We start from the raw sequence: 26,093 nt of genomic DNA, 5'->3' as shown, positions 1-26,093 counted from the left end.
ATATATCAGGCTAGAGGCCTGGGTGTTAAAATACAGCCATAATCTATTTAACACGTTCGCGGACACTTAAAAATTCAGGAAGCTGCAAAAATAGATAGGCAATTATTTTTGAAACTAGTTGTAATATCCTAAATCTGATTACACATGTATTATAACTGTAGTCAGAATATCGTATTTTAACTGTTATATGAAAGTACTTAATGAATCAAGTGGTCATTACTTTAAAATGTATATTAATTACAAAAACTTAAAGTTACATGAAATTAAATGAATAAAACTTGGCTTTAAAATTTGAATGCTATAGCATTCACGTCCGCGAACGTGTTAATTGTATAATGAGAATGTACATATGTACTCATGCACATCAAATATAGAATCACAACAGAATTGTGAGTTTGTTTAAAATTTTAATTGTACAAAATTTTGAATCTTTGTTAAAAGAATATTGTGGTCCTGAAAAGGACCGTTTTTTAAATATGTACGCAAGAAATTATTTAACCGCCGAAACCGTATAAAGTACGGCCTTGTCTCTTTAAAGCGTACACAACATCCATAGCTGTAACTGTTTTCCTTTTGGCATGTTCAGTATAGGTAACTGCATCACGGATAACATTCTCCAAAAATACTTTTAAAACACCACGAGTTTCTTCATATATCAAACCAGATATACGTTTTACACCACCACGACGAGCTAAACGTCGAATAGCTGGTTTAGTGATACCTTGGATGTTATCACGTAAAACTTTGCGATGACGTTTGGCACCACCTTTTCCCAAACCTTTACCACCTTTGCCGCGACCAGTCATTTTTTGATATTTACTATTTGCACAAGTAAGAATTTAACACTTTAACACTGTAACACTTCACCACCAATGAAATAATAGAAGCGAGAGCACATCTATTTATACCAAAATCTCACAACTGCAATACCCAAGCCAAAAGGTACACCATACATCTATCTCGCTTCAACACATGCCTACATAATACATGGACTTGTGAAACGTTGTTGTTGAAATTGCTACTTAAGATGTGAACGTCATACAATTTGTTATAGGTACAGTGTTTAGTGTTCTATAGTGTTCAAGTGTGGGAAAATAATAAAGTGAGTAGTGAAAAATGGCTCGTACAAAGCAAACAGCCCGAAAATCGACTGGTGGAAAGGCACCACGTAAACAATTGGCGACAAAAGCTGCACGCAAAAGTGCACCAGCAACTGGTGGAGTTAAAAAGCCACATCGTTATCGTCCAGGTACAGTGGCGTTGCGTGAAATTCGTCGCTATCAAAAGAGTACCGAATTATTGATACGGAAATTGCCATTCCAGCGCTTGGTTCGTGAAATAGCGCAAGATTTCAAAACTGATCTACGTTTCCAAAGTTCTGCTGTTATGGCTCTACAAGAAGCAAGTGAAGCATACTTGGTTGGTCTTTTTGAAGATACCAATTTGTGTGCCATCCATGCTAAGCGTGTTACAATTATGCCAAAAGATATTCAATTGGCTAGACGTATTCGTGGTGAACGTGCTTAAATCAATAAGAAAACTTACGAAAAAACGGTCCTTTTCAGGACCACAATTTGTTAAACGAAAAAGATGAAAAATTTTATTGAAATATTTATGCATATATATGGGCCTGTTCGTAAATGCAAAAATTGGCAACACCGCAACTCACAAGTGGTCGAAAATGCAACAATGCAGTATATTGTGCGCAAATAGTAGCAAAACACAAATCATAAAAATGGCTGATGCAACAGATGTGTGCTGATTAGCAGTGGCAGTGCAGAATAATCATATTATGCAGCGCAGTGATGAATTTACGAATAGCCTCTATGTGTAGATATTTTTGTGTTTTCGTAAATGTATGTAGTACATACATATACAGTTCTTTATCTACTCCATATCGTTTATACTCGTGTGTTTTAAAGTATAGTCGGCATGCATGTATACACGTTTATGTAGGTATATGCACACATAACCAGTTTATAAGGAGCAATTTTGTCGCAATTCGGTAATATGTATAAAAATATAATACACCTAATGGGATGCCACGTTCTTTATTAAGAATATTAAATGAATAAGAAAACTATTATAAAAAAACGGTCCTTTTTGGGACCACAATTTGTTTAACGAAAAAGATCAAACATTTTATTGGAATATTTATGCGTAAACATATATGATATTTTTGTGTTTTCGTTAATGCACGTAGTACATACATACAAACATACATACGCATTTCTTTATCTACTCCACATCATTTATACACGAGCGGTTTTTAGTACAGTCTGTAGGCATGTATACACATGTATGAATGAATATGTATACATAACCAGTTTATATGCCGCAGTTTTGGCGCAAATATACATGCGTCTATTCACATTCGATAATATGTATGAAAAAATAACACATTTAGTGAGAAATTATTTAAATCTCTTTGTAAATGTATTTTGTCGTCCTGAAAAGGACGGTTTGTTTGCGTCGGTATTTATAATTATAATTCGCCTATATTTTTCACTTTATGCTTTCTTTTCGGTCTTCTTTGGCAAAAGTACAGCTTGAATATTAGGCAAAACACCACCTTGAGCAATAGTTACACCGGACAACAATTTATTCAATTCTTCATCGTTGCGGATGGCCAATTGTAAATGACGTGGGATGATTCTTGTCTTTTTGTTATCACGAGCAGCATTACCAGCCAATTCAAGAACTTCAGCTGCTAAATATTCCATAACTGCAGCTAGATAAACTGGAGCACCGGCACCAACACGCTCAGCATAATTGCCTTTGCGCAACAAACGATGAATACGACCAACTGGAAATTGAAGACCAGCACGATTTGAACGGGACTTTGCCTTTCCCTTAACTTTACCACCTTTACCACGGCCTGACATTTTCACTGTTATAGATTGTTCACTTCACTACACTACAAAGCACTGTACTGTATTATACTCAATGTATAAGCACACTATTCACTGATACACAAAATGTGCGCTGCTTATATACTTTTTCGCTCTGCTGAGCACCAACCCTTATATTGTGCTGTTGAGCATCGTGCGTGTACTACTACTTCGTATTGTCTCGCCGAAGAGTTGGTCGGAAAACATACACTTAAGCCTGTATATTAAGTGACAAATAGTGTGAGTGAAAATAAAATCATAAAATCATCAAAGTTGTGAAGAAATTAAAATGCCGCCAAAAACTAGTGGAAAAGCAGCAAAGAAAGCCGGTAAGGCTCAAAAGAATATTACTAAAAATGATAAGAAAAAGAAGCGTAAGAGGAAGGAAAGTTATGCCATCTACATCTATAAAGTGTTGAAACAAGTACATCCTGATACCGGTATTTCATCCAAGGCCATGAGCATTATGAATAGTTTTGTGAATGACATCTTTGAGCGTATTGCTGCGGAAGCGTCGCGTTTAGCTCACTATAACAAGCGTTCAACCATCACCAGTCGCGAAATTCAAACTGCTGTACGTTTACTCTTGCCCGGTGAATTGGCCAAACATGCCGTCAGTGAAGGTACCAAAGCTGTTACCAAATATACCAGTTCCAAATAATTTTTCCAACTGAACTGAACTGGTATATAAATATATTAACAAAACAAGGCCCTTTTCAGGGCCATAAAATATAAATTAACAAAGAGAATGAAAAAATGTCTTCATTAATATATCTCTACATATGTATGCACATTGAAATTAATTTTACAATTTCTTAATATTGAAGAATATGTTCATATGGTTTCATTAGTCTATTAAATATGATATTGGTTTGTTGAACTACTTGGTTTTTATTTTTTTTAATGTTTTCTACACACTGTAAGGAATAAATTCACTTTTGATCTTTTTGTTAAGAGATTTTGTAGCCCTGAAAAGGGCTTATTATTAATTTACCATGAAGGTTCCGTTTATAACTCACTTACAAACACCGTAAATTATTTACTTTTTACCTGCTGCTGTAGGTTTTTTTGCGGCTGGCTTTTTATTCGATGCAGACTTCTTGGATTTAGCAGCAGTTGCTTTTGCTTTAGCTGCTTTTGGCTTAGCAGTTGCAGATTTGGCTTTAGTTGGTTTCACTTTTAATGCACCACCCTTTTTTGCATCTTTCGCCTTAGCCTTTTCAGTTTTCTTCTTTTCAGCTGTTTTCTTACTGGCAACAGCTTTTTTTACCTTTTTCTCACCACTTGCCGCCTTTTTGACTTTACTCAATGATTTTTTCTTTGATGCACCACTATCTGCTGCCTTCTTTTTAGCCTTAACCTTCTCTGCTGATTTTACGGCTTTTGATTTCAATTTTCCCTCGCTTGATTTACTAGCTGCAACTGATAGTTTGAATGAACCGGACGCACCTTTTCCTTTGGTTTGAATTAATTTGCCACTTGTAACAGCCGATTTCAAATAGCGTTTAATGAATGGTGCCAATTTTTGGGCATCACATTTGTATGTCGCACTAATATATTTCTTAATCGCCAAAAGTGATGAGCCGCCACGTTCCTTTAAATTCTTAATTGATGCGTCGACCATTTGTTGTGTTGGTGGATGGGTAGGGGCAACCGACGGCTTTTTGGGTTTAGCTGCCTTAACCTTTTTGGCAACCACTTTTTTTTCAGCAATAGTAGCAGCAGTAGCTACTGGGGAGCTTACATTCACAACAGCAACTGAATCAGACATCTTTATTTATATATTGTAGATTAAAACCTCAATTAAAATTCCACGTATGTATTATACACTTTAAACACTTCACTCACTTTATGCACTGTACGCACTACACCAATAGAGCACTGGTAAATAAAGATAATTTCTGGAATTCAATATGTTGTTTAACTCTGTTTAAAATTTGAGAAGCAGAGCGAAAAGATGATAATCAAATTTTCACGTTCCAGTGCTATTTAGTGCTGCTATATGACAAACTTTAAGATTTATTTAATTCACTAAAATTCACTGAATTTACTAATTCAACAAATGAATGTGCAAAACGATAGTATGCATGTGTCACTTTCATATCAATATACTTAAATTGGAATAAAATCAATATTTTTCTTGTAACGAGTGTTTTAGTCGAAACTTTGTACTCAAAATATTAAATTTTCGCTAGTTTTAGTCGATTTTCTTAAAACTCCTTAATATAAATCAATTATTACTATTGAAAATATAAAATATATCAAATTATCAATGATCTAAACATTTTATTTTAAATATTACTTAAAATAATATGTTTGAAAAAATAAAATTAAATATCTCCATGGTATCACCAGAGCAATTCTCAGTGGCGTTAGTTGGATGCATGAAATAATCCAATATTTTGATGAATATTGAAAACTTTAATTTTGGTTGAAATGAGTGATGGTAATGAAATAAATAAATTTCACTAATGTGAATTATTTTAATATAATATTTAATTTTTTTATATTAATGCAAATATTCACTAATCAATCGCATTTTTAAATATGTATATATATATATATATATATATAATATATATGTGTGCATACAAAATTTTTTATTTAATTAATTAAATATTATTTTACTTAATAAAAAAATTTAACTTTTTCTTTAAAAAGTTTGCAATATATGTCAAAGCAAGGTACAAAATTCCCATATGTACATACATACGTGCTTACATACACGTATACAACTTGTATGCTTGGCGAAGGCAAAAGGCAAAGGTAGTAAGAGTATGATTGTATTCCAAAGTTAAAGAAATAAATATAAATATGAAAATATAATTTTAACTACATATATATTTTTAAAAAGTTGTATTTATGTAGCGAAAAAAATTATTTAACAATTAAATATATCAGGCTAGAGGCCTGGGTGTTAAAATACAGCCATAATCTATTTAACACGTTCGTGGACACTTAAAAATTCAGGAAGCTGCAAAAATAGATAGGCAATTATTTTTGAAACTAGTTGTAATATCCTAAATCTGATTACACATGTATTATAACTGTAGTCAGAATATCGTATTTTAACTGTTATATGAAAGTACTTAATGAATCAAGTGGTCATTACTTTAAAATGTATATTAATTACAAAAACTTAAAGTTACATGAAATTAAATGAATAAAACTTGGCTTTAAAATTTGAATGCTATAGCATTCACGTCCGCGAACGTGTTAATTGTATAATGAGAATGTACATATGTACTCATGCACATCAAATATAGAATCACAACAGAATTGTGAGTTTGTTTAAAATTTTAATTGTACAAAATTTTGAATCTTTGTTAAAAGAATATTGTGGTCCTGAAAAGGACCGTTTTTTAAATATGTACGCAAGAAATTATTTAACCGCCGAAACCGTATAAAGTACGGCCTTGTCTCTTTAAAGCGTACACAACATCCATAGCTGTAACTGTTTTCCTTTTGGCATGTTCAGTATAGGTAACTGCATCACGGATAACATTCTCCAAAAATACTTTTAAAACACCACGAGTTTCTTCATATATCAAACCAGATATACGTTTTACACCACCACGACGAGCTAAACGTCGAATAGCTGGTTTAGTGATACCTTGGATGTTATCACGTAAAACTTTGCGATGACGTTTGGCACCACCTTTTCCCAAACCTTTACCACCTTTGCCGCGACCAGTCATTTTTTGATATTTACTATTTGCACAAGTAAGAATTTAACACTTTAACACTGTAACACTTCACCACCAATGAAATAACAGAAGCGAGAGCACATCTATTTATACCAAAATCTCACAACTGCAATACCCAAGCCAAAAGGTACACCATACATCTATCTCGCTTCAACACATGCCTACATAATACATGGACTTGTGAAACGTTGTTGTTGAAATTGCTACTTAAGATGTGAACGTCATACAATTTGTTATAGGTACAGTGTTTAGTGTTCTATAGTGTTCAAGTGTGGGAAAATAATAAAGTGAGTAGTGAAAAATGGCTCGTACAAAGCAAACAGCCCGAAAATCGACTGGTGGAAAGGCACCACGTAAACAATTGGCGACAAAAGCTGCACGCAAAAGTGCACCAGCAACTGGTGGAGTTAAAAAGCCACATCGTTATCGTCCAGGTACAGTGGCGTTGCGTGAAATTCGTCGCTATCAAAAGAGTACCGAATTATTGATACGGAAATTGCCATTCCAGCGCTTGGTTCGTGAAATAGCGCAAGATTTCAAAACTGATCTACGTTTCCAAAGTTCTGCTGTTATGGCTCTACAAGAAGCAAGTGAAGCATACTTGGTTGGTCTTTTTGAAGATACCAATTTGTGTGCCATCCATGCTAAGCGTGTTACAATTATGCCAAAAGATATTCAATTGGCTAGACGTATTCGTGGTGAACGTGCTTAAATCAATAAGAAAACTTACGAAAAAACGGTCCTTTTCAGGACCACAATTTGTTAAACGAAAAAGATCAAAAATTTTATTGAAATATTTATGCATATATATGGGCCTGTTCGTAAATGCAAAAATTGGCAACACCGCAACTCACAAGTGGTCGAAAATGCAACAATGCAGTATATTGTGCGCAAATAGTAGCAAAACACAAATCATAAAAATGGCTGATGCAACAGATGTGTGCTGATTAGCAGTGGCAGTGCAGAATAATCATATTATGCAGCGCAGTGATGAATTTACGAATAGCCTCTATGTGTAGATATTTTTGTGTTTTCGTAAATGTATGTAGTACATACATATACAGTTCTTTATCTACTCCATATCGTTTATACTCGTGTGTTTTAAAGTATAGTCGGCATGCATGTATACACGTTTATGTAGGTATATGCACACATAACCAGTTTATAAGGAGCAATTTTGTCGCAATTCGGTAATATGTATAAAAATATAATACACCTAATGGGATGCCACGTTCTTTATTAAGAATATTAAATGAATAAGAAAACTATTATAAAAAAACGGTCCTTTTTGGGACCACAATTTGTTTAACGAAAAAGATCAAACATTTTATTGGAATATTTATGCGTAAACATATATGATATTTTTGTGTTTTCGTTAATGCACGTAGTACATACATACAAACATACATACGCATTTCTTTATCTACTCCACATCATTTATACACGAGCGGTTTTTAGTACAGTCTGTAGGCATGTATACACATGTATGAATGAATATGTATACATAACCAGTTTATATGCCGCAGTTTTGGCGCAAATATACATGCGTCTATTCACATTCGATAATATGTATGAAAAAATAACACATTTAGTGAGAAATTATTTAAATCTCTTTGTAAATGTATTTTGTCGTCCTGAAAAGGACGGTTTGTTTGCGTCGGTATTTATAATTATAATTCGCCTATATTTTTCACTTTATGCTTTCTTTTCGGTCTTCTTTGGCAAAAGTACAGCTTGAATATTAGGCAAAACACCACCTTGAGCAATAGTTACACCGGACAACAATTTATTCAATTCTTCATCGTTGCGGATGGCCAATTGTAAATGACGTGGGATGATTCTTGTCTTTTTGTTATCACGAGCAGCATTACCAGCCAATTCAAGAACTTCAGCTGCTAAATATTCCATAACTGCAGCTAGATAAACTGGAGCACCGGCACCAACACGCTCAGCATAATTGCCTTTGCGCAACAAACGATGAATACGACCAACTGGAAATTGAAGACCAGCACGATTTGAACGGGACTTTGCCTTTCCCTTAACTTTACCACCTTTACCACGGCCTGACATTTTCACTGTTATAGATTGTTCACTTCACTACACTACAAAGCACTGTACTGTATTATACTCAATGTATAAGCACACTATTCACTGATACACAAAATGTGCGCTGCTTATATACTTTTTCGCTCTGCTGAGCACCAACCCTTATATTGTGCTGTTGAGCATCGTGCGTGTACTACTACTTCGTATTGTCTCGCCGAAGAGTTGGTCGGAAAACATACACTTAAGCCTGTATATTAAGTGACAAATAGTGTGAGTGAAAATAAAATCATAAAATCATCAAAGTTGTGAAGAAATTAAAATGCCGCCAAAAACTAGTGGAAAAGCAGCAAAGAAAGCCGGTAAGGCTCAAAAGAATATTACTAAAAATGATAAGAAAAAGAAGCGTAAGAGGAAGGAAAGTTATGCCATCTACATCTATAAAGTGTTGAAACAAGTACATCCTGATACCGGTATTTCATCCAAGGCCATGAGCATTATGAATAGTTTTGTGAATGACATCTTTGAGCGTATTGCTGCGGAAGCGTCGCGTTTAGCTCACTATAACAAGCGTTCAACCATCACCAGTCGCGAAATTCAAACTGCTGTACGTTTACTCTTGCCCGGTGAATTGGCCAAACATGCCGTCAGTGAAGGTACCAAAGCTGTTACCAAATATACCAGTTCCAAATAATTTTTCCAACTGAACTGAACTGGTATATAAATATATTAACAAAACAAGGCCCTTTTCAGGGCCATAAAATATAAATTAACAAAGAGAATGAAAAAATGTCTTCATTAATATATCTCTACATATGTATGCACATTGAAATTAATTTTACAATTTCTTAATATTGAAGAATATGTTCATATGGTTTCATTAGTCTATTAAATATGATATTGGTTTGTTGAACTACTTGGTTTTTATTTTTTTTAATGTTTTCTACACACTGTAAGGAATAAATTCACTTTTGATCTTTTTGTTAAGAGATTTTGTAGCCCTGAAAAGGGCTTATTATTAATTTACCATGAAGGTTCCGTTTATAACTCACTTACAAACACCGTAAATTATTTACTTTTTACCTGCTGCTGTAGGTTTTTTTGCGGCTGGCTTTTTATTCGATGCAGACTTCTTGGATTTAGCAGCAGTTGCTTTTGCTTTAGCTGCTTTTGGCTTAGCAGTTGCAGATTTGGCTTTAGTTGGTTTCACTTTTAATGCACCACCCTTTTTTGCATCTTTCGCCTTAGCCTTTTCAGTTTTCTTCTTTTCAGCTGTTTTCTTACTGGCAACAGCTTTTTTTACCTTTTTCTCACCACTTGCCGCCTTTTTGACTTTACTCAATGATTTTTTCTTTGATGCACCACTATCTGCTGCCTTCTTTTTAGCCTTAACCTTCTCTGCTGATTTTACGGCTTTTGATTTCAATTTTCCCTCGCTTGATTTACTAGCTGCAACTGATAGTTTGAATGAACCGGACGCACCTTTTCCTTTGGTTTGAATTAATTTGCCACTTGTAACAGCCGATTTCAAATAGCGTTTAATGAATGGTGCCAATTTTTGGGCATCACATTTGTATGTCGCACTAATATATTTCTTAATCGCCAAAAGTGATGAGCCGCCACGTTCCTTTAAATTCTTAATTGATGCGTCGACCATTTGTTGTGTTGGTGGATGGGTAGGGGCAACCGACGGCTTTTTGGGTTTAGCTGCCTTAACCTTTTTGGCAACCACTTTTTTTTCAGCAATAGTAGCAGCAGTAGCTACTGGGGAGCTTACATTCACAACAGCAACTGAATCAGACATCTTTATTTATATATTGTAGATTAAAACCTCAATTAAAATTCCACGTATGTATTATACACTTTAAACACTTCACTCACTTTATGCACTGTACGCACTACACCAATAGAGCACTGGTAAATAAAGATAATTTCTGGAATTCAATATGTTGTTTAACTCTGTTTAAAATTTGAGAAGCAGAGCGAAAAGATGATAATCAAATTTTCACGTTCCAGTGCTATTTAGTGCTGCTATATGACAAACTTTAAGATTTATTTAATTCACTAAAATTCACTGAATTTACTAATTCAACAAATGAATGTGCAAAACGATAGTATGCATGTGTCACTTTCATATCAATATACTTAAATTGGAATAAAATCAATATTTTTCTTGTAACGAGTGTTTTAGTCGAAACTTTGTACTCAAAATATTAAATTTTCGCTAGTTTTAGTCGATTTTCTTAAAACTCCTTAATATAAATCAATTATTACTATTGAAAATATAAAATATATCAAATTATCAATGATCTAAACATTTTATTTTAAATATTACTTAAAATAATATGTTTGAAAAAATAAAATTAAATATCTCCATGGTATCACCAGAGCAATTCTCAGTGGCGTTAGTTGGATGCATGAAATAATCCAATATTTTGATGAATATTGAAAACTTTAATTTTGGTTGAAATGAGTGATGGTAATGAAATAAATAAATTTCACTAATGTGAATTATTTTAATATAATATTTAATTTTTTTATATTAATGCAAATATTCACTAATCAATCGCATTTTTAAATATGTATATATATATATATATATATATAATATATATGTGTGCATACAAAATTTTTTATTTAATTAATTAAATATTATTTTACTTAATAAAAAAATTTAACTTTTTCTTTAAAAAGTTTGCAATATATGTCAAAGCAAGGTACAAAATTCCCATATGTACATACATACGTGCTTACATACACGTATACAACTTGTATGCTTGGCGAAGGCAAAAGGCAAAGGTAGTAAGAGTATGATTGTATTCCAAAGTTAAAGAAATAAATATAAATATGAAAATATAATTTTAACTACATATATATTTTTAAAAAGTTGTATTTATGTAGCGAAAAAAATTATTTAACAATTAAATATATCAGGCTAGAGGCCTGGGTGTTAAAATACAGCCATAATCTATTTAACACGTTCGTGGACACTTAAAAATTCAGGAAGCTGCAAAAATAGATAGGCAATTATTTTTGAAACTAGTTGTAATATCCTAAATCTGATTACACATGTATTATAACTGTAGTCAGAATATCGTATTTTAACTGTTATATGAAAGTACTTAATGAATCAAGTGGTCATTACTTTAAAATGTATATTAATTACAAAAACTTAAAGTTACATGAAATTAAATGAATAAAACTTGGCTTTAAAATTTGAATGCTATAGCATTCACGTCCGCGAACGTGTTAATTGTATAATGAGAATGTACATATGTACTCATGCACATCAAATATAGAATCACAACAGAATTGTGAGTTTGTTTAAAATTTTAATTGTACAAAATTTTGAATCTTTGTTAAAAGAATATTGTGGTCCTGAAAAGGACCGTTTTTTAAATATGTACGCAAGAAATTATTTAACCGCCGAAACCGTATAAAGTACGGCCTTGTCTCTTTAAAGCGTACACAACATCCATAGCTGTAACTGTTTTCCTTTTGGCATGTTCAGTATAGGTAACTGCATCACGGATAACATTCTCCAAAAATACTTTTAAAACACCACGAGTTTCTTCATATATCAAACCAGATATACGTTTTACACCACCACGACGAGCTAAACGTCGAATAGCTGGTTTAGTGATACCTTGGATGTTATCACGTAAAACTTTGCGATGACGTTTGGCACCACCTTTTCCCAAACCTTTACCACCTTTGCCGCGACCAGTCATTTTTTGATATTTACTATTTGCACAAGTAAGAATTTAACACTTTAACACTGTAACACTTCACCACCAATGAAATAACAGAAGCGAGAGCACATCTATTTATACCAAAATCTCACAACTGCAATACCCAAGCCAAAAGGTACACCATACATCTATCTCGCTTCAACACATGCCTACATAATACATGGACTTGTGAAACGTTGTTGTTGAAATTGCTACTTAAGATGTGAACGTCATACAATTTGTTATAGGTACAGTGTTTAGTGTTCTATAGTGTTCAAGTGTGGGAAAATAATAAAGTGAGTAGTGAAAAATGGCTCGTACAAAGCAAACAGCCCGAAAATCGACTGGTGGAAAGGCACCACGTAAACAATTGGCGACAAAAGCTGCACGCAAAAGTGCACCAGCAACTGGTGGAGTTAAAAAGCCACATCGTTATCGTCCAGGTACAGTGGCGTTGCGTGAAATTCGTCGCTATCAAAAGAGTACCGAATTATTGATACGGAAATTGCCATTCCAGCGCTTGGTTCGTGAAATAGCGCAAGATTTCAAAACTGATCTACGTTTCCAAAGTTCTGCTGTTATGGCTCTACAAGAAGCAAGTGAAGCATACTTGGTTGGTCTTTTTGAAGATACCAATTTGTGTGCCATCCATGCTAAGCGTGTTACAATTATGCCAAAAGATATTCAATTGGCTAGACGTATTCGTGGTGAACGTGCTTAAATCAATAAGAAAACTTACGAAAAAACGGTCCTTTTCAGGACCACAATTTGTTAAACGAAAAAGATCAAAAATTTTATTGAAATATTTATGCATATATATGGGCCTGTTCGTAAATGCAAAAATTGGCAACACCGCAACTCACAAGTGGTCGAAAATGCAACAATGCAGTATATTGTGCGCAAATAGTAGCAAAACACAAATCATAAAAATGGCTGATGCAACAGATGTGTGCTGATTAGCAGTGGCAGTGCAGAATAATCATATTATGCAGCGCAGTGATGAATTTACGAATAGCCTCTATGTGTAGATATTTTTGTGTTTTCGTAAATGTATGTAGTACATACATATACAGTTCTTTATCTACTCCATATCGTTTATACTCGTGTGTTTTAAAGTATAGTCGGCATGCATGTATACACGTTTATGTAGGTATATGCACACATAACCAGTTTATAAGGAGCAATTTTGTCGCAATTCGGTAATATGTATAAAAATATAATACACCTAATGGGATGCCACGTTCTTTATTAAGAATATTAAATGAATAAGAAAACTATTATAAAAAAACGGTCCTTTTTGGGACCACAATTTGTTTAACGAAAAAGATCAAACATTTTATTGGAATATTTATGCGTAAACATATATGATATTTTTGTGTTTTCGTTAATGCACGTAGTACATACATACAAACATACATACGCATTTCTTTATCTACTCCACATCATTTATACACGAGCGGTTTTTAGTACAGTCTGTAGGCATGTATACACATGTATGAATGAATATGTATACATAACCAGTTTATATGCCGCAGTTTTGGCGCAAATATACATGCGTCTATTCACATTCGATAATATGTATGAAAAAATAACACATTTAGTGAGAAATTATTTAAATCTCTTTGTAAATGTATTTTGTCGTCCTGAAAAGGACGGTTTGTTTGCGTCGGTATTTATAATTATAATTCGCCTATATTTTTCACTTTATGCTTTCTTTTCGGTCTTCTTTGGCAAAAGTACAGCTTGAATATTAGGCAAAACACCACCTTGAGCAATAGTTACACCGGACAACAATTTATTCAATTCTTCATCGTTGCGGATGGCCAATTGTAAATGACGTGGGATGATTCTTGTCTTTTTGTTATCACGAGCAGCATTACCAGCCAATTCAAGAACTTCAGCTGCTAAATATTCCATAACTGCAGCTAGATAAACTGGAGCACCGGCACCAACACGCTCAGCATAATTGCCTTTGCGCAACAAACGATGAATACGACCAACTGGAAATTGAAGACCAGCACGATTTGAACGGGACTTTGCCTTTCCCTTAACTTTACCACCTTTACCACGGCCTGACATTTTCACTGTTATAGATTGTTCACTTCACTACACTACAAAGCACTGTACTGTATTATACTCAATGTATAAGCACACTATTCACTGATACACAAAATGTGCGCTGCTTATATACTTTTTCGCTCTGCTGAGCACCAACCCTTATATTGTGCTGTTGAGCATCGTGCGTGTACTACTACTTCGTATTGTCTCGCCGAAGAGTTGGTCGGAAAACATACACTTAAGCCTGTATATTAAGTGACAAATAGTGTGAGTGAAAATAAAATCATAAAATCATCAAAGTTGTGAAGAAATTAAAATGCCGCCAAAAACTAGTGGAAAAGCAGCAAAGAAAGCCGGTAAGGCTCAAAAGAATATTACTAAAAATGATAAGAAAAAGAAGCGTAAGAGGAAGGAAAGTTATGCCATCTACATCTATAAAGTGTTGAAACAAGTACATCCTGATACCGGTATTTCATCCAAGGCCATGAGCATTATGAATAGTTTTGTGAATGACATCTTTGAGCGTATTGCTGCGGAAGCGTCGCGTTTAGCTCACTATAACAAGCGTTCAACCATCACCAGTCGCGAAATTCAAACTGCTGTACGTTTACTCTTGCCCGGTGAATTGGCCAAACATGCCGTCAGTGAAGGTACCAAAGCTGTTACCAAATATACCAGTTCCAAATAATTTTTCCAACTGAACCAATGGTATATAAATATATTAACAAAACAAGGCCCTTTTCAGGGCCATAAAATATAAATTAACAAAGAGAATGAAAAAATGTCTTCATTAATATATCTCTACATATGTATGCACATTGAAATTAATTTTACAATTTCTTAATATTGAAGAATATGTTCATATGGTTTCATTAGTCTATTAAATATGATATTGGTTTGTTGAACTACTTGGTTTTTATTTTTTTTAATGTTTTCTACACACTGTAAGGAATAAATTCACTTTTGATCTTTTTGTTAAGAGATTTTGTAGCCCTGAAAAGGGCTTATTATTAATTTACCATGAAGGTTCCGTTTATAACTCACTTACAAACACCGTAAATTATTTACTTTTTACCTGCTGCTGTAGGTTTTTTTGCGGCTGGCTTTTTATTCGATGCAGACTTCTTGGATTTAGCAGCAGTTGCTTTTGCTTTAGCTGCTTTTGGCTTAGCAGTTGCAGATTTGGCTTTAGTTGGTTTCACTTTTAATGCACCACCCTTTTTTGCATCTTTCGCCTTAGCCTTTTCAGTTTTCTTCTTTTCAGCTGTTTTCTTACTGGCAACAGCTTTTTTTACCTTTTTCTCACCACTTGCCGCCTTTTTGACTTTACTCAATGATTTTTTCTTTGATGCACCACTATCTGCTGCCTTCTTTTTAGCCTTAACCTTCTCTGCTGATTTTACGGCTTTTGATTTCAATTTTCCCTCGCTTGATTTACTAGCTGCAACTGATAGTTTGAATGAACCGGACGCACCTTTTCCTTTGGTTTGAATTAATTTGCCACTTGTAACAGCCGATTTCAAATAGCGTTTAATGAATGGTGCCAATTTTTGGGCATCACATTTGTATGTCGCACTAATATATTTCTTAATCGCCAAAAGTGATGAGCCGCCACGTTCCTTTAAATTCTTAATTGATGCGTCGACCATTTGTTGTGTTGGTGGATGGGTAGGGGCAACCGACGGCTTTTTGGGTTTAGCTGCCTTAACCTTTTTGGCAACCACTTTTTTTTCAGCAATAGTAGCAGCAGTAGCTACTGGGGAGCTTACATTCACAACAGCAACTGAATCAGACATCTTTATTTATATATTGTAGATTAAAACCTCAATTAAAATTCCACGTATGTATTATACACTTTAAACACTTCACTCACTTTATGCACTGTACGCACTACACCAATAGAGCACTGGTAAATAAAGATAATTTCTGGAATTCAATATGTTGTTTAACTCTGTTTAAAATTTGAGAAGCAGAGCGAAAAGATGATAATCAAATTTTCACGTTCCAGTGCTATTTAGTGCTGCTATATGACAAACTTTAAGATTTATTTAATTCACTAAAATTCACTGAATTTACTAATTCAACAAATGAATGTGCAAAACGATAGTATGCATGTGTCACTTTCATATCAATATACTTAAATTGGAATAAAATCAATATTTTTCTTGTAACGAGTGTTTTAGTCGAAACTTTGTACTCAAAATATTAAATTTTCGCAAGTTTTAGTCGATTTTCTTAAAACTCCTTAATATAAATCAATTATTACTATTGAAAATATAAAATATATCAAATTATCAATCATCTAAACATTTTATTTTAAATATTACTTAAAATAATATGTTTGAAAAAATAAAATTAAATATCTCCATGGTATCACCAGAGCAATTCTCAGTGGCGTTAGTTGGATCCATGAAATAATCCAATATTTTGATGAATATTGAAAACTTTAATTTTGGTTGAAATGAGTGATGGTAATGAAATAAATAAATTTCACTAATGTGAATTATTTTAATATAATATTTAATTTTTTTATATTAATGCAAATATTCACTAATCAATCGCATTTTTAAATATGTATATATATATATATATATATAATATATATGTGTGCATACAAAATTTTTTATTTAATTAATTAAATATTATTTTACTTAATAAAAAAATTTAACTTTTTCTTTAAAAAGTTTGCAATATATGTCAAAGCAAGGTACAAAATTCCCATATGTACATACATACGTGCTTACATACACGTATACAACTTGTATGCTTGGCGAAGGCAAAAGGCAAAGGTAGTAAGAGTATGATTGTATTCCAAAGTTAAAGAAATAAATATAAATATGAAAATATAATTTTAACTACATATATATTTTTAAAAAGTTGTATTTATGTAGCGAAAAAAATTATTTAACAATTAAATATATCAGGCTAGAGGCCTGGGTGTTAAAATACAGCCATAATCTATTTAACACGTTCGCGGACACTTAAAAATTCAGGAAGCTGCAAAAATAGATAGGCAATTATTTTTGAAACTAGTTGTAATATCCTAAATCTGATTACACATGTATTATAACTGTAGTCAGAATATCGTATTTTAACTGTTATATGAAAGTACTTAATGAATCAAGTGGTCATTACTTTAAAATGTATATTAATTACAAAAACTTAAAGTTACATGAAATTAAATGAATAAAACTTGGCTTTAAAATTTGAATGCTATAGCATTCACGTCCGCGAACGTGTTAATTGTATAATGAGAATGTACATATGTACTCATGCACATCAAATATAGAATCACAACAGAATTGTGAGTTTGTTTAAAATTTTAATTGTACAAAATTTTGAATCTTTGTTAAAAGAATATTGTGGTCCTGAAAAGGACCGTTTTTTAAATATGTACGCAAGAAATTATTTAACCGCCGAAACCGTATAAAGTACGGCCTTGTCTCTTTAAAGCGTACACAACATCCATAGCTGTAACTGTTTTCCTTTTGGCATGTTCAGTATAGGTAACTGCATCACGGATAACATTCTCCAAAAATACTTTTAAAACACCACGAGTTTCTTCATATATCAAACCAGATATACGTTTTACACCACCACGACGAGCTAAACGTCGAATAGCTGGTTTAGTGATACCTTGGATGTTATCACGTAAAACTTTGCGATGACGTTTGGCACCACCTTTTCCCAAACCTTTACCACCTTTGCCGCGACCAGTCATTTTTTGATATTTACTATTTGCACAAGTAAGAATTTAACACTTTAACACTGTAACACTTCACCACCAATGAAATAACAGAAGCGAGAGCACATCTATTTATACCAAAATCTCACAACTGCAATACCCAAGCCAAAAGGTACACCATACATCTATCTCGCTTCAACACATGCCCACATAATACATGGACTTGTGAAACGTTGTTGTTGAAATTGCTACTTAAGATGTGAACGTCATACAATTTGTTATAGGTACAGTGTTTAGTGTTCTATAGTGTTCAAGTGTGGGAAAATAATAAAGTGAGTAGTGAAAAATGGCTCGTACAAAGCAAACAGCCCGAAAATCGACTGGTGGAAAGGCACCACGTAAACAATTGGCGACAAAAGCTGCACGCAAAAGTGCACCAGCAACTGGTGGAGTTAAAAAGCCACATCGTTATCGTCCAGGTACAGTGGCGTTGCGTGAAATTCGTCGCTATCAAAAGAGTACCGAATTATTGATACGGAAATTGCCATTCCAGCGCTTGGTTCGTGAAATAGCGCAAGATTTCAAAACTGATCTACGTTTCCAAAGTTCTGCTGTTATGGCTCTACAAGAAGCAAGTGAAGCATACTTGGTTGGTCTTTTTGAAGATACCAATTTGTGTGCCATCCATGCTAAGCGTGTTACAATTATGCCAAAAGATATTCAATTGGCTAGACGTATTCGTGGTGAACGTGCTTAAATCAATAAGAAAACTTACGAAAAAACGGTCCTTTTCAGGACCACAATTTGTTAAACGAAAAAGATGAAAAATTTTATTGAAATATTTATGCATATATATGGGCCTGTTCGTAAATGCAAAAATTGGCAACACCGCAACTCACAAGTGGTCGAAAATGCAACAATGCAGTATATTGTGCGCAAATAGTAGCAAAACACAAATCATAAAAATGGCTGATGCAACAGATGTGTGCTGATTAGCAGTGGCAGTGCAGAATAATCATATTATGCAGCGCAGTGATGAATTTACGAATAGCCTCTATGTGTAGATATTTTTGTGTTTTCGTAAATGTATGTAGTACATACATATACAGTTCTTTATCTACTCCATATCGTTTATACTCGTGTGTTTTAAAGTATAGTCGGCATGCATGTATACACGTTTATGTAGGTATATGCACACATAACCAGTTTATAAGGAGCAATTTTGTCGCAATTCGGTAATATGTATAAAAATATAATACACCTAATGGGATGCCACGTTCTTTATTAAGAATATTAAATGAATAAGAAAACTATTATAAAAAAACGGTCCTTTTTGGGACCACAATTTGTTTAACGAAAAAGATCAAACATTTTATTGGAATATTTATGCGTAAACATATATGATATTTTTGTGTTTTCGTTAATGCACGTAGTACATACATACAAACATACATACGCATTTCTTTATCTACTCCACATCATTTATACACGAGCGGTTTTTAGTACAGTCTGTAGGCATGTATACACATGTATGAATGAATATGTATACATAACCAGTTTATATGCCGCAGTTTTGGCGCAAATATACATGCGTCTATTCACATTCGATAATATGTATGAAAAAATAACACATTTAGTGAGAAATTATTTAAATCTCTTTGTAAATGTATTTTGTCGTCCTGAAAAGGACGGTTTGTTTGCGTCGGTATTTATAATTATAATTCGCCTATATTTTTCACTTTATGCTTTCTTTTCGGTCTTCTTTGGCAAAAGTACAGCTTGAATATTAGGCAAAACACCACCTTGAGCAATAGTTACACCGGACAACAATTTATTCAATTCTTCATCGTTGCGGATGGCCAATTGTAAATGACGTGGGATGATTCTTGTCTTTTTGTTATCACGAGCAGCATTACCAGCCAATTCAAGAACTTCAGCTGCTAAATATTCCATAACTGCAGCTAGATAAACTGGAGCACCGGCACCAACACGCTCAGCATAATTGCCTTTGCGCAACAAACGATGAATACGACCAACTGGAAATTGAAGACCAGCACGATTTGAACGGGACTTTGCCTTTCCCTTAACTTTACCACCTTTACCACGGCCTGACATTTTCACTGTTATAGATTGTTCACTTCACTACACTACAAAGCACTGTACTGTATTATACTCAATGTATAAGCACACTATTCACTGATACACAAAATGTGCGCTGCTTATATACTTTTTCGCTCTGCTGAGCACCAACCCTTATATTGTGCTGTTGAGCATCGTGCGTGTACTACTACTTCGTATTGTCTCGCCGAAGAGTTGGTCGGAAAACATACACTTAAGCCTGTATATTAAGTGACAAATAGTGTGAGTGAAAATAAAATCATAAAATCATCAAAGTTGTGAAGAAATTAAAATGCCGCCAAAAACTAGTGGAAAAGCAGCAAAGAAAGCCGGTAAGGCTCAAAAGAATATTACTAAAAATGATAAGAAAAAGAAGCGTAAGAGGAAGGAAAGTTATGCCATCTACATCTATAAAGTGTTGAAACAAGTACATCCTGATACCGGTATTTCATCCAAGGCCATGAGCATTATGAATAGTTTTGTGAATGACATCTTTGAGCGTATTGCTGCGGAAGCGTCGCGTTTAGCTCACTATAACAAGCGTTCAACCATCACCAGTCGCGAAATTCAAACTGCTGTACGTTTACTCTTGCCCGGTGAATTGGCCAAACATGCCGTCAGTGAAGGTACCAAAGCTGTTACCAAATATACCAGTTCCAAATAATTTTTCCAACTGAACTGAACTGGTATATAAATATATTAACAAAACAAGGCCCTTTTCAGGGCCATAAAATATAAATTAACAAAGAGAATGAAAAAATGTCTTCATTAATATATCTCTACATATGTATGCACATTGAAATTAATTTTACAATTTCTTAATATTGAAGAATATGTTCATATGGTTTCATTAGTCTATTAAATATGATATTGGTTTGTTGAACTACTTGGTTTTTATTTTTTTTAATGTTTTCTACACACTGTAAGGAATAAATTCACTTTTGATCTTTTTGTTAAGAGATTTTGTAGCCCTGAAAAGGGCTTATTATTAATTTACCATGAAGGTTCCGTTTATAACTCACTTACAAACACCGTAAATTATTTACTTTTTACCTGCTGCTGTAGGTTTTTTTGCGGCTGGCTTTTTATTCGATGCAGACTTCTTGGATTTAGCAGCAGTTGCTTTTGCTTTAGCTGCTTTTGGCTTAGCAGTTGCAGATTTGGCTTTAGTTGGTTTCACTTTTAATGCACCACCCTTTTTTGCATCTTTCGCCTTAGCCTTTTCAGTTTTCTTCTTTTCAGCTGTTTTCTTACTGGCAACAGCTTTTTTTACCTTTTTCTCACCACTTGCCGCCTTTTTGACTTTACTCAATGATTTTTTCTTTGATGCACCACTATCTGCTGCCTTCTTTTTAGCCTTAACCTTCTCTGCTGATTTTACGGCTTTTGATTTCAATTTTCCCTCGCTTGATTTACTAGCTGCAACTGATAGTTTGAATGAACCGGACGCACCTTTTCCTTTGGTTTGAATTAATTTGCCACTTGTAACAGCCGATTTCAAATAGCGTTTAATGAATGGTGCCAATTTTTGGGCATCACATTTGTATGTCGCACTAATATATTTCTTAATCGCCAAAAGTGATGAGCCGCCACGTTCCTTTAAATTCTTAATTGATGCGTCGACCATTTGTTGTGTTGGTGGATGGGTAGGGGCAACCGACGGCTTTTTGGGTTTAGCTGCCTTAACCTTTTTGGCAACCACTTTTTTTTCAGCAATAGTAGCAGCAGTACAGTGCTACATATTCGTTTAAACGCATTGCATTTTTTTCGTTTACTTTAGAACTGTTTTAAGATTACAACAATAACAACAACAAATATTCTTCCAAACTATTCGTTTAGGTAACAGTAAACCATCGTTGCATTTGTTTCTTATCTATTGCTTTTTGTTGTAACATAACGGGTCTCTATTTAAAATTATGCTTAAAAATGCTACATATTCGTATAAACGCATAGTTTGTTAAAGACTGCAGTAGTGAAGTTAAAAGTGATTAACTTGTGAATATTGTTTGTAACTGAATATTTTGGTAAATTCTTACAATGTTTTTACACATTCATTCAAATTTCTTAGTTAAATTAAATTTTTTAACCTAATTTTTTCAGATTTTCTAAAATGCCTAAGGCAAAATACTTAAATGATGAGGAACGGGTATTGGTCAGTGTTTACCATGAGGAGGGCTATTCCAATCGTGAAATTGGACGAAAAATTGGAAGATCGGAAGGAGTTGTGCGTGCTTTCTTAAAGAAAGCAGGCAATTATGGAATAAAGAAAGCAACAAGAGGCAACACAAAATTGTCACAGCGTGACAAAAACAAAATAAAGTATTAGGCTACGAAAAATTTTTTGAATTGCACACAAATAAAAAATAAATTGGGTCTTCCTGTAACGGCAAAACACACTTTACACATTTTACGAAGTGATGAAAATATAAAATGGAAAAAACCAAAGTCTAAGCCAATGTTAAAGGAACATCAAAAAAAGCTCGTTTGGAATTTGCCCGTAAACACATTCATTGGACTACGGAATGGATGAAAGTTGTGTTTTCGGACGAGAAGAAGTTCAATTTAGATGGCCCTGACTCACACTCATGTTATTGGTATGATCTACAAAAAAATAATGTACGCATGTCGAAGTGTGACTTTGGTGGTGGCAGTGTTGTGGTGTGGGCAGCATTTTCGTCAGCTGGCAAGGCTCAACTGTGCTTTGTGCCGTCAAAAATGAACTCAAAAACGTACACCGATATATTAGAAGATGCCCTCATCACATTTTTAGATGAAAAAATGGACGAAGACAGCATTTTTCAGCAAGACAACGCTTCCATCCATGTGCCAAGAGAGTCTCGAAATTGGCTTAAGGAGCAATTCTTTAAGAAAGCACGCACAACTCCTTCCGATCTTCCAATTTTTCGTCCAATTTCACGATTGGAATAGCCCTCCTCATGGTAAACACTGACCAATACCCGTTCCTCATCATTTAAGTATTTTGCCTTAGGCATTTTAGAAAATCTGAAAAAATTAGGTTAAAAAATTTAATTTAACTAAGAAATTTGAATGAATGTGTAAAAACATTGTAAGAATTTACCAAAATATTCAGTTACAAACAATATTCACAAGTTAATCACTTTTAACTTCACTACTGCAGTCTTTAACAAACTATGCGTTTATACGAATATGTAGCATTTTTAAGCATAATTTTAAATAGAGACCCGTTATGTTACAACAAAAAGCAATAGATAAGAAACAAATGCAACGATGGTTTACTGTTACCTAAACGAATAGTTTGGAAGAATATTTGTTGTTGTTATTGTTGTAATCTTAAAACAGTTCTAAAGTAAACGAAAAAAATGCAATGCGTTTAAACGAATATGTAGCACTGTAGCTACTGGGGAGCTTACATTCACAACAGCAACTGAATCAGACATCTTTATTTATATATTGTAGATTAAAACCTCAATTAAAATTCCACGTATGTATTATACACTTTAAACACTTCACTCACTTTATGCACTGTACGCACTACACCAATAGAGCACTGGTAAATAAAGATAATTTCTGGAATTCAATATGTTGTTTAACTCTGTTTAAAATTTGAGAAGCAGAGCGAAAAGATGATAATCAAATTTTCACGTTCCAGTGCTATTTAGTGCTGCTATATGACAAACTTTAAGATTTATTTAATTCACTAAAATTCACTGAATTTACTAATTCAACAAATGAATGTGCAAAACGATAGTATGCATGTGTCACTTTCATATCAATATACTTAAATTGGAATAAAATCAATATTTTTCTTGTAACGAGTGTTTTAGTCGAAACTTTGTACTCAAAATATTAAATTTTCGCTAGTTTTAGTCGATTTTCTTAAAACTCCTTAATATAAATCAATTATTACTATTGAAAATATAAAATATATCAAATTATCAATCATCTAAACATTTTATTTTAAATATTACTTAAAATAATATGTTTGAAAAAATAAAATTAAATATCTCCATGGTATCACCAGAGCAATTCTCAGTGGCGTTAGTTGGATGCATGAAATAATCCAATATTTTGATGAATATTGAAAACTTTAATTTTGGTTGAAATGAGTGATGGTAATGAAATAAATAAATTTCACTAATGTGAATTATTTTAATATAATATTTAATTTTTTTATATTAATGCAAATATTCACTAATCAATCGCATTTTTAAATATGTATATATATATATATATATATATAATATATATGTGTGCATACAAAATTTTTTATTTAATTAATTAAATATTATTTTACTTAATAAAAAAATTTAACTTTTTCTTTAAAAAGTTTGCAATATATGTCAAAGCAAGGTACAAAATTCCCATATGTACATACATACGTGCTTACATACACGTATACAACTTGTATGCTTGGCGAAGGCAAAAGGCAAAGGTAGTAAGAGTATGATTGTATTCCAAAGTTAAAGAAATAAATATAAATATGAAAATATAATTTTAACTACATATATATTTTTAAAAAGTTGTATTTATGTAGCGAAAAAAATTATTTAACAATTAAATATATCAGGCTAGAGGCCTGGGTGTTAAAATACAGCCATAATCTATTTAACACGTTCGCGGACACTTAAAAATTCAGGAAGCTGCAAAAATAGATAGGCAATTATTTTTGAAACTAGTTGTAATATCCTAAATCTGATTACACATGTATTATAACTGTAGTCAGAATATCGTATTTTAACTGTTATATGAAAGTACTTAATGAATCAAGTGGTCATTACTTTAAAATGTATATTAATTACAAAAACTTAAAGTTACATGAAATTAAATGAATAAAACTTGGCTTTAAAATTTGAATGCTATAGCATTCACGTCCGCGAACGTGTTAATTGTATAATGAGAATGTACATATGTACTCATGCACATCAAATATAGAATCACAACAGAATTGTGAGTTTGTTTAAAATTTTAATTGTACAAAATTTTGAATCTTTGTTAAAAGAATATTGTGGTCCTGAAAAGGACCGTTTTTTAAATATGTACGCAAGAAATTATTTAACCGCCGAAACCGTATAAAGTACGGCCTTGTCTCTTTAAAGCGTACACAACATCCATAGCTGTAACTGTTTTCCTTTTGGCATGTTCAGTATAGGTAACTGCATCACGGATAACATTCTCCAAAAATACTTTTAAAACACCACGAGTTTCTTCATATATCAAACCAGATATACGTTTTACACCACCACGACGAGCTAAACGTCGAATAGCTGGTTTAGTGATACCTTGGATGTTATCACGTAAAACTTTGCGATGACGTTTGGCACCACCTTTTCCCAAACCTTTACCACCTTTGCCGCGACCAGTCATTTTTTGATATTTACTATTTGCACAAGTAAGAATTTAACACTTTAACACTGTAACACTTCACCACCAATGAAATAATAGAAGCGAGAGCACATCTATTTATACCAAAATCTCACAACTGCAATACCCAAGCCAAAAGGTACACCATACATCTATCTCGCTTCAACACATGCCTACATAATACATGGACTTGTGAAACGTTGTTGTTGAAATTGCTACTTAAGATGTGAACGTCATACAATTTGTTATAGGTACAGTGTTTAGTGTTCTATAGTGTTCAAGTGTGGGAAAATAATAAAGTGAGTAGTGAAAAATGGCTCGTACAAAGCAAACAGCCCGAAAATCGACTGGTGGAAAGGCACCACGTAAACAATTGGCGACAAAAGCTGCACGCAAAAGTGCACCAGCAACTGGTGGAGTTAAAAAGCCACATCGTTATCGTCCAGGTACAGTGGCGTTGCGTGAAATTCGTCGCTATCAAAAGAGTACCGAATTATTGATACGGAAATTGCCATTC

The 26,093-nt window shown here is 33.4% G+C and overlaps 6 protein-coding genes across 6 annotated transcripts; all 6 read right to left on the bottom strand.

Moving 5' to 3' along the window:
* Positions 1 to 454: 454 nt before the first annotated feature.
* On the bottom strand, positions 455 to 12,456 carry LOC128864720 (uncharacterized). Its single transcript, XM_054104470.1, has 2 exons — positions 12,064 to 12,456; positions 455 to 833 (listed from the first exon to the last, which is right to left on the bottom strand). The coding sequence occupies exons 1-2, from the start codon at positions 12,370 to 12,372 to the stop codon at positions 495 to 497; spliced, it is 648 nt and encodes a 215-aa protein (XP_053960445.1). The 5' UTR covers positions 12,373 to 12,456; the 3' UTR covers positions 455 to 494.
* Positions 2,485 to 3,027, bottom strand: LOC128863326 (histone H2A). Its single transcript, XM_054102445.1, has one exon. It carries the CDS (start codon positions 2,883 to 2,885, stop codon positions 2,511 to 2,513), a length of 375 nt encoding a protein of 124 aa, XP_053958420.1. The 5' UTR covers positions 2,886 to 3,027; the 3' UTR covers positions 2,485 to 2,510.
* LOC128863325 (histone H2A) lies at positions 8,268 to 8,810 on the bottom strand. Its single transcript, XM_054102443.1, has one exon. It carries the CDS (start codon positions 8,666 to 8,668, stop codon positions 8,294 to 8,296), a length of 375 nt encoding a protein of 124 aa, XP_053958418.1. The 5' UTR covers positions 8,669 to 8,810; the 3' UTR covers positions 8,268 to 8,293.
* Positions 12,457 to 14,043: 1,587 nt separating the features above from the next.
* Positions 14,044 to 14,608, bottom strand: LOC128863689 (histone H2A). The gene has a single exon (XM_054102970.1). It carries the CDS (start codon positions 14,449 to 14,451, stop codon positions 14,077 to 14,079), a length of 375 nt encoding a protein of 124 aa, XP_053958945.1. The 5' UTR covers positions 14,452 to 14,608; the 3' UTR covers positions 14,044 to 14,076.
* Positions 14,609 to 17,799: 3,191 nt separating this feature from the next.
* On the bottom strand, positions 17,800 to 25,641 carry LOC128864719 (uncharacterized). Its single transcript, XM_054104469.1, has 2 exons — positions 25,271 to 25,641; positions 17,800 to 18,178 (listed from the first exon to the last, which is right to left on the bottom strand). The coding sequence occupies exons 1-2, from the start codon at positions 25,577 to 25,579 to the stop codon at positions 17,840 to 17,842; spliced, it is 648 nt and encodes a 215-aa protein (XP_053960444.1). The 5' UTR covers positions 25,580 to 25,641; the 3' UTR covers positions 17,800 to 17,839.
* On the bottom strand, positions 19,823 to 20,372 carry LOC128863972 (histone H2A). Its single transcript, XM_054103415.1, has one exon. The coding sequence runs from the start codon at positions 20,228 to 20,230 to the stop codon at positions 19,856 to 19,858; it is 375 nt and encodes a 124-aa protein (XP_053959390.1). The 5' UTR covers positions 20,231 to 20,372; the 3' UTR covers positions 19,823 to 19,855.
* Positions 25,642 to 26,093: the final 452 nt, after the last annotated feature.

Source organism: Anastrepha ludens, chromosome 5, assembly GCF_028408465.1.
Source record: "Anastrepha ludens isolate Willacy chromosome 5, idAnaLude1.1, whole genome shotgun sequence".
Classification (NCBI taxonomy): domain Eukaryota; kingdom Metazoa; phylum Arthropoda; class Insecta; order Diptera; family Tephritidae; genus Anastrepha; species Anastrepha ludens.
Note: the sequence above shows the minus strand (reverse complement) of the source record. Positions and strands in the feature narration are given on the sequence as shown.

Bases quoted from the DNA above. Each gene is read 5' to 3' on its own strand.
- LOC128863972 (XM_054103415.1), bottom strand. From the start codon at position 20,230: ATGTCAGGCCGTGGTAAAGGTGGTAAAGTTAAGGGAAAGGCAAAGTCC.
- LOC128863325 (XM_054102443.1), bottom strand. From the start codon at position 8,668: ATGTCAGGCCGTGGTAAAGGTGGTAAAGTTAAGGGAAAGGCAAAGTCC.
- LOC128864720 (XM_054104470.1), bottom strand. From the start codon at position 12,372: ATGACTGGTCGCGGCAAAGGTGGTAAAGGTTTGGGAAAAGGTGGTGCC. The intron at 834-12,063 runs TAAATAATTTCT...TGTTAAATTCTT, and splicing joins CTTTATACGGTTTCGGCGGT to ACTTGTGCAAATAGTAAATA.
- LOC128863689 (XM_054102970.1), bottom strand. From the start codon at position 14,451: ATGTCAGGCCGTGGTAAAGGTGGTAAAGTTAAGGGAAAGGCAAAGTCC.
- LOC128863326 (XM_054102445.1), bottom strand. From the start codon at position 2,885: ATGTCAGGCCGTGGTAAAGGTGGTAAAGTTAAGGGAAAGGCAAAGTCC.
- LOC128864719 (XM_054104469.1), bottom strand. From the start codon at position 25,579: ATGACTGGTCGCGGCAAAGGTGGTAAAGGTTTGGGAAAAGGTGGTGCC. The intron at 18,179-25,270 runs TAAATAATTTCT...TGTTAAATTCTT, and splicing joins CTTTATACGGTTTCGGCGGT to ACTTGTGCAAATAGTAAATA.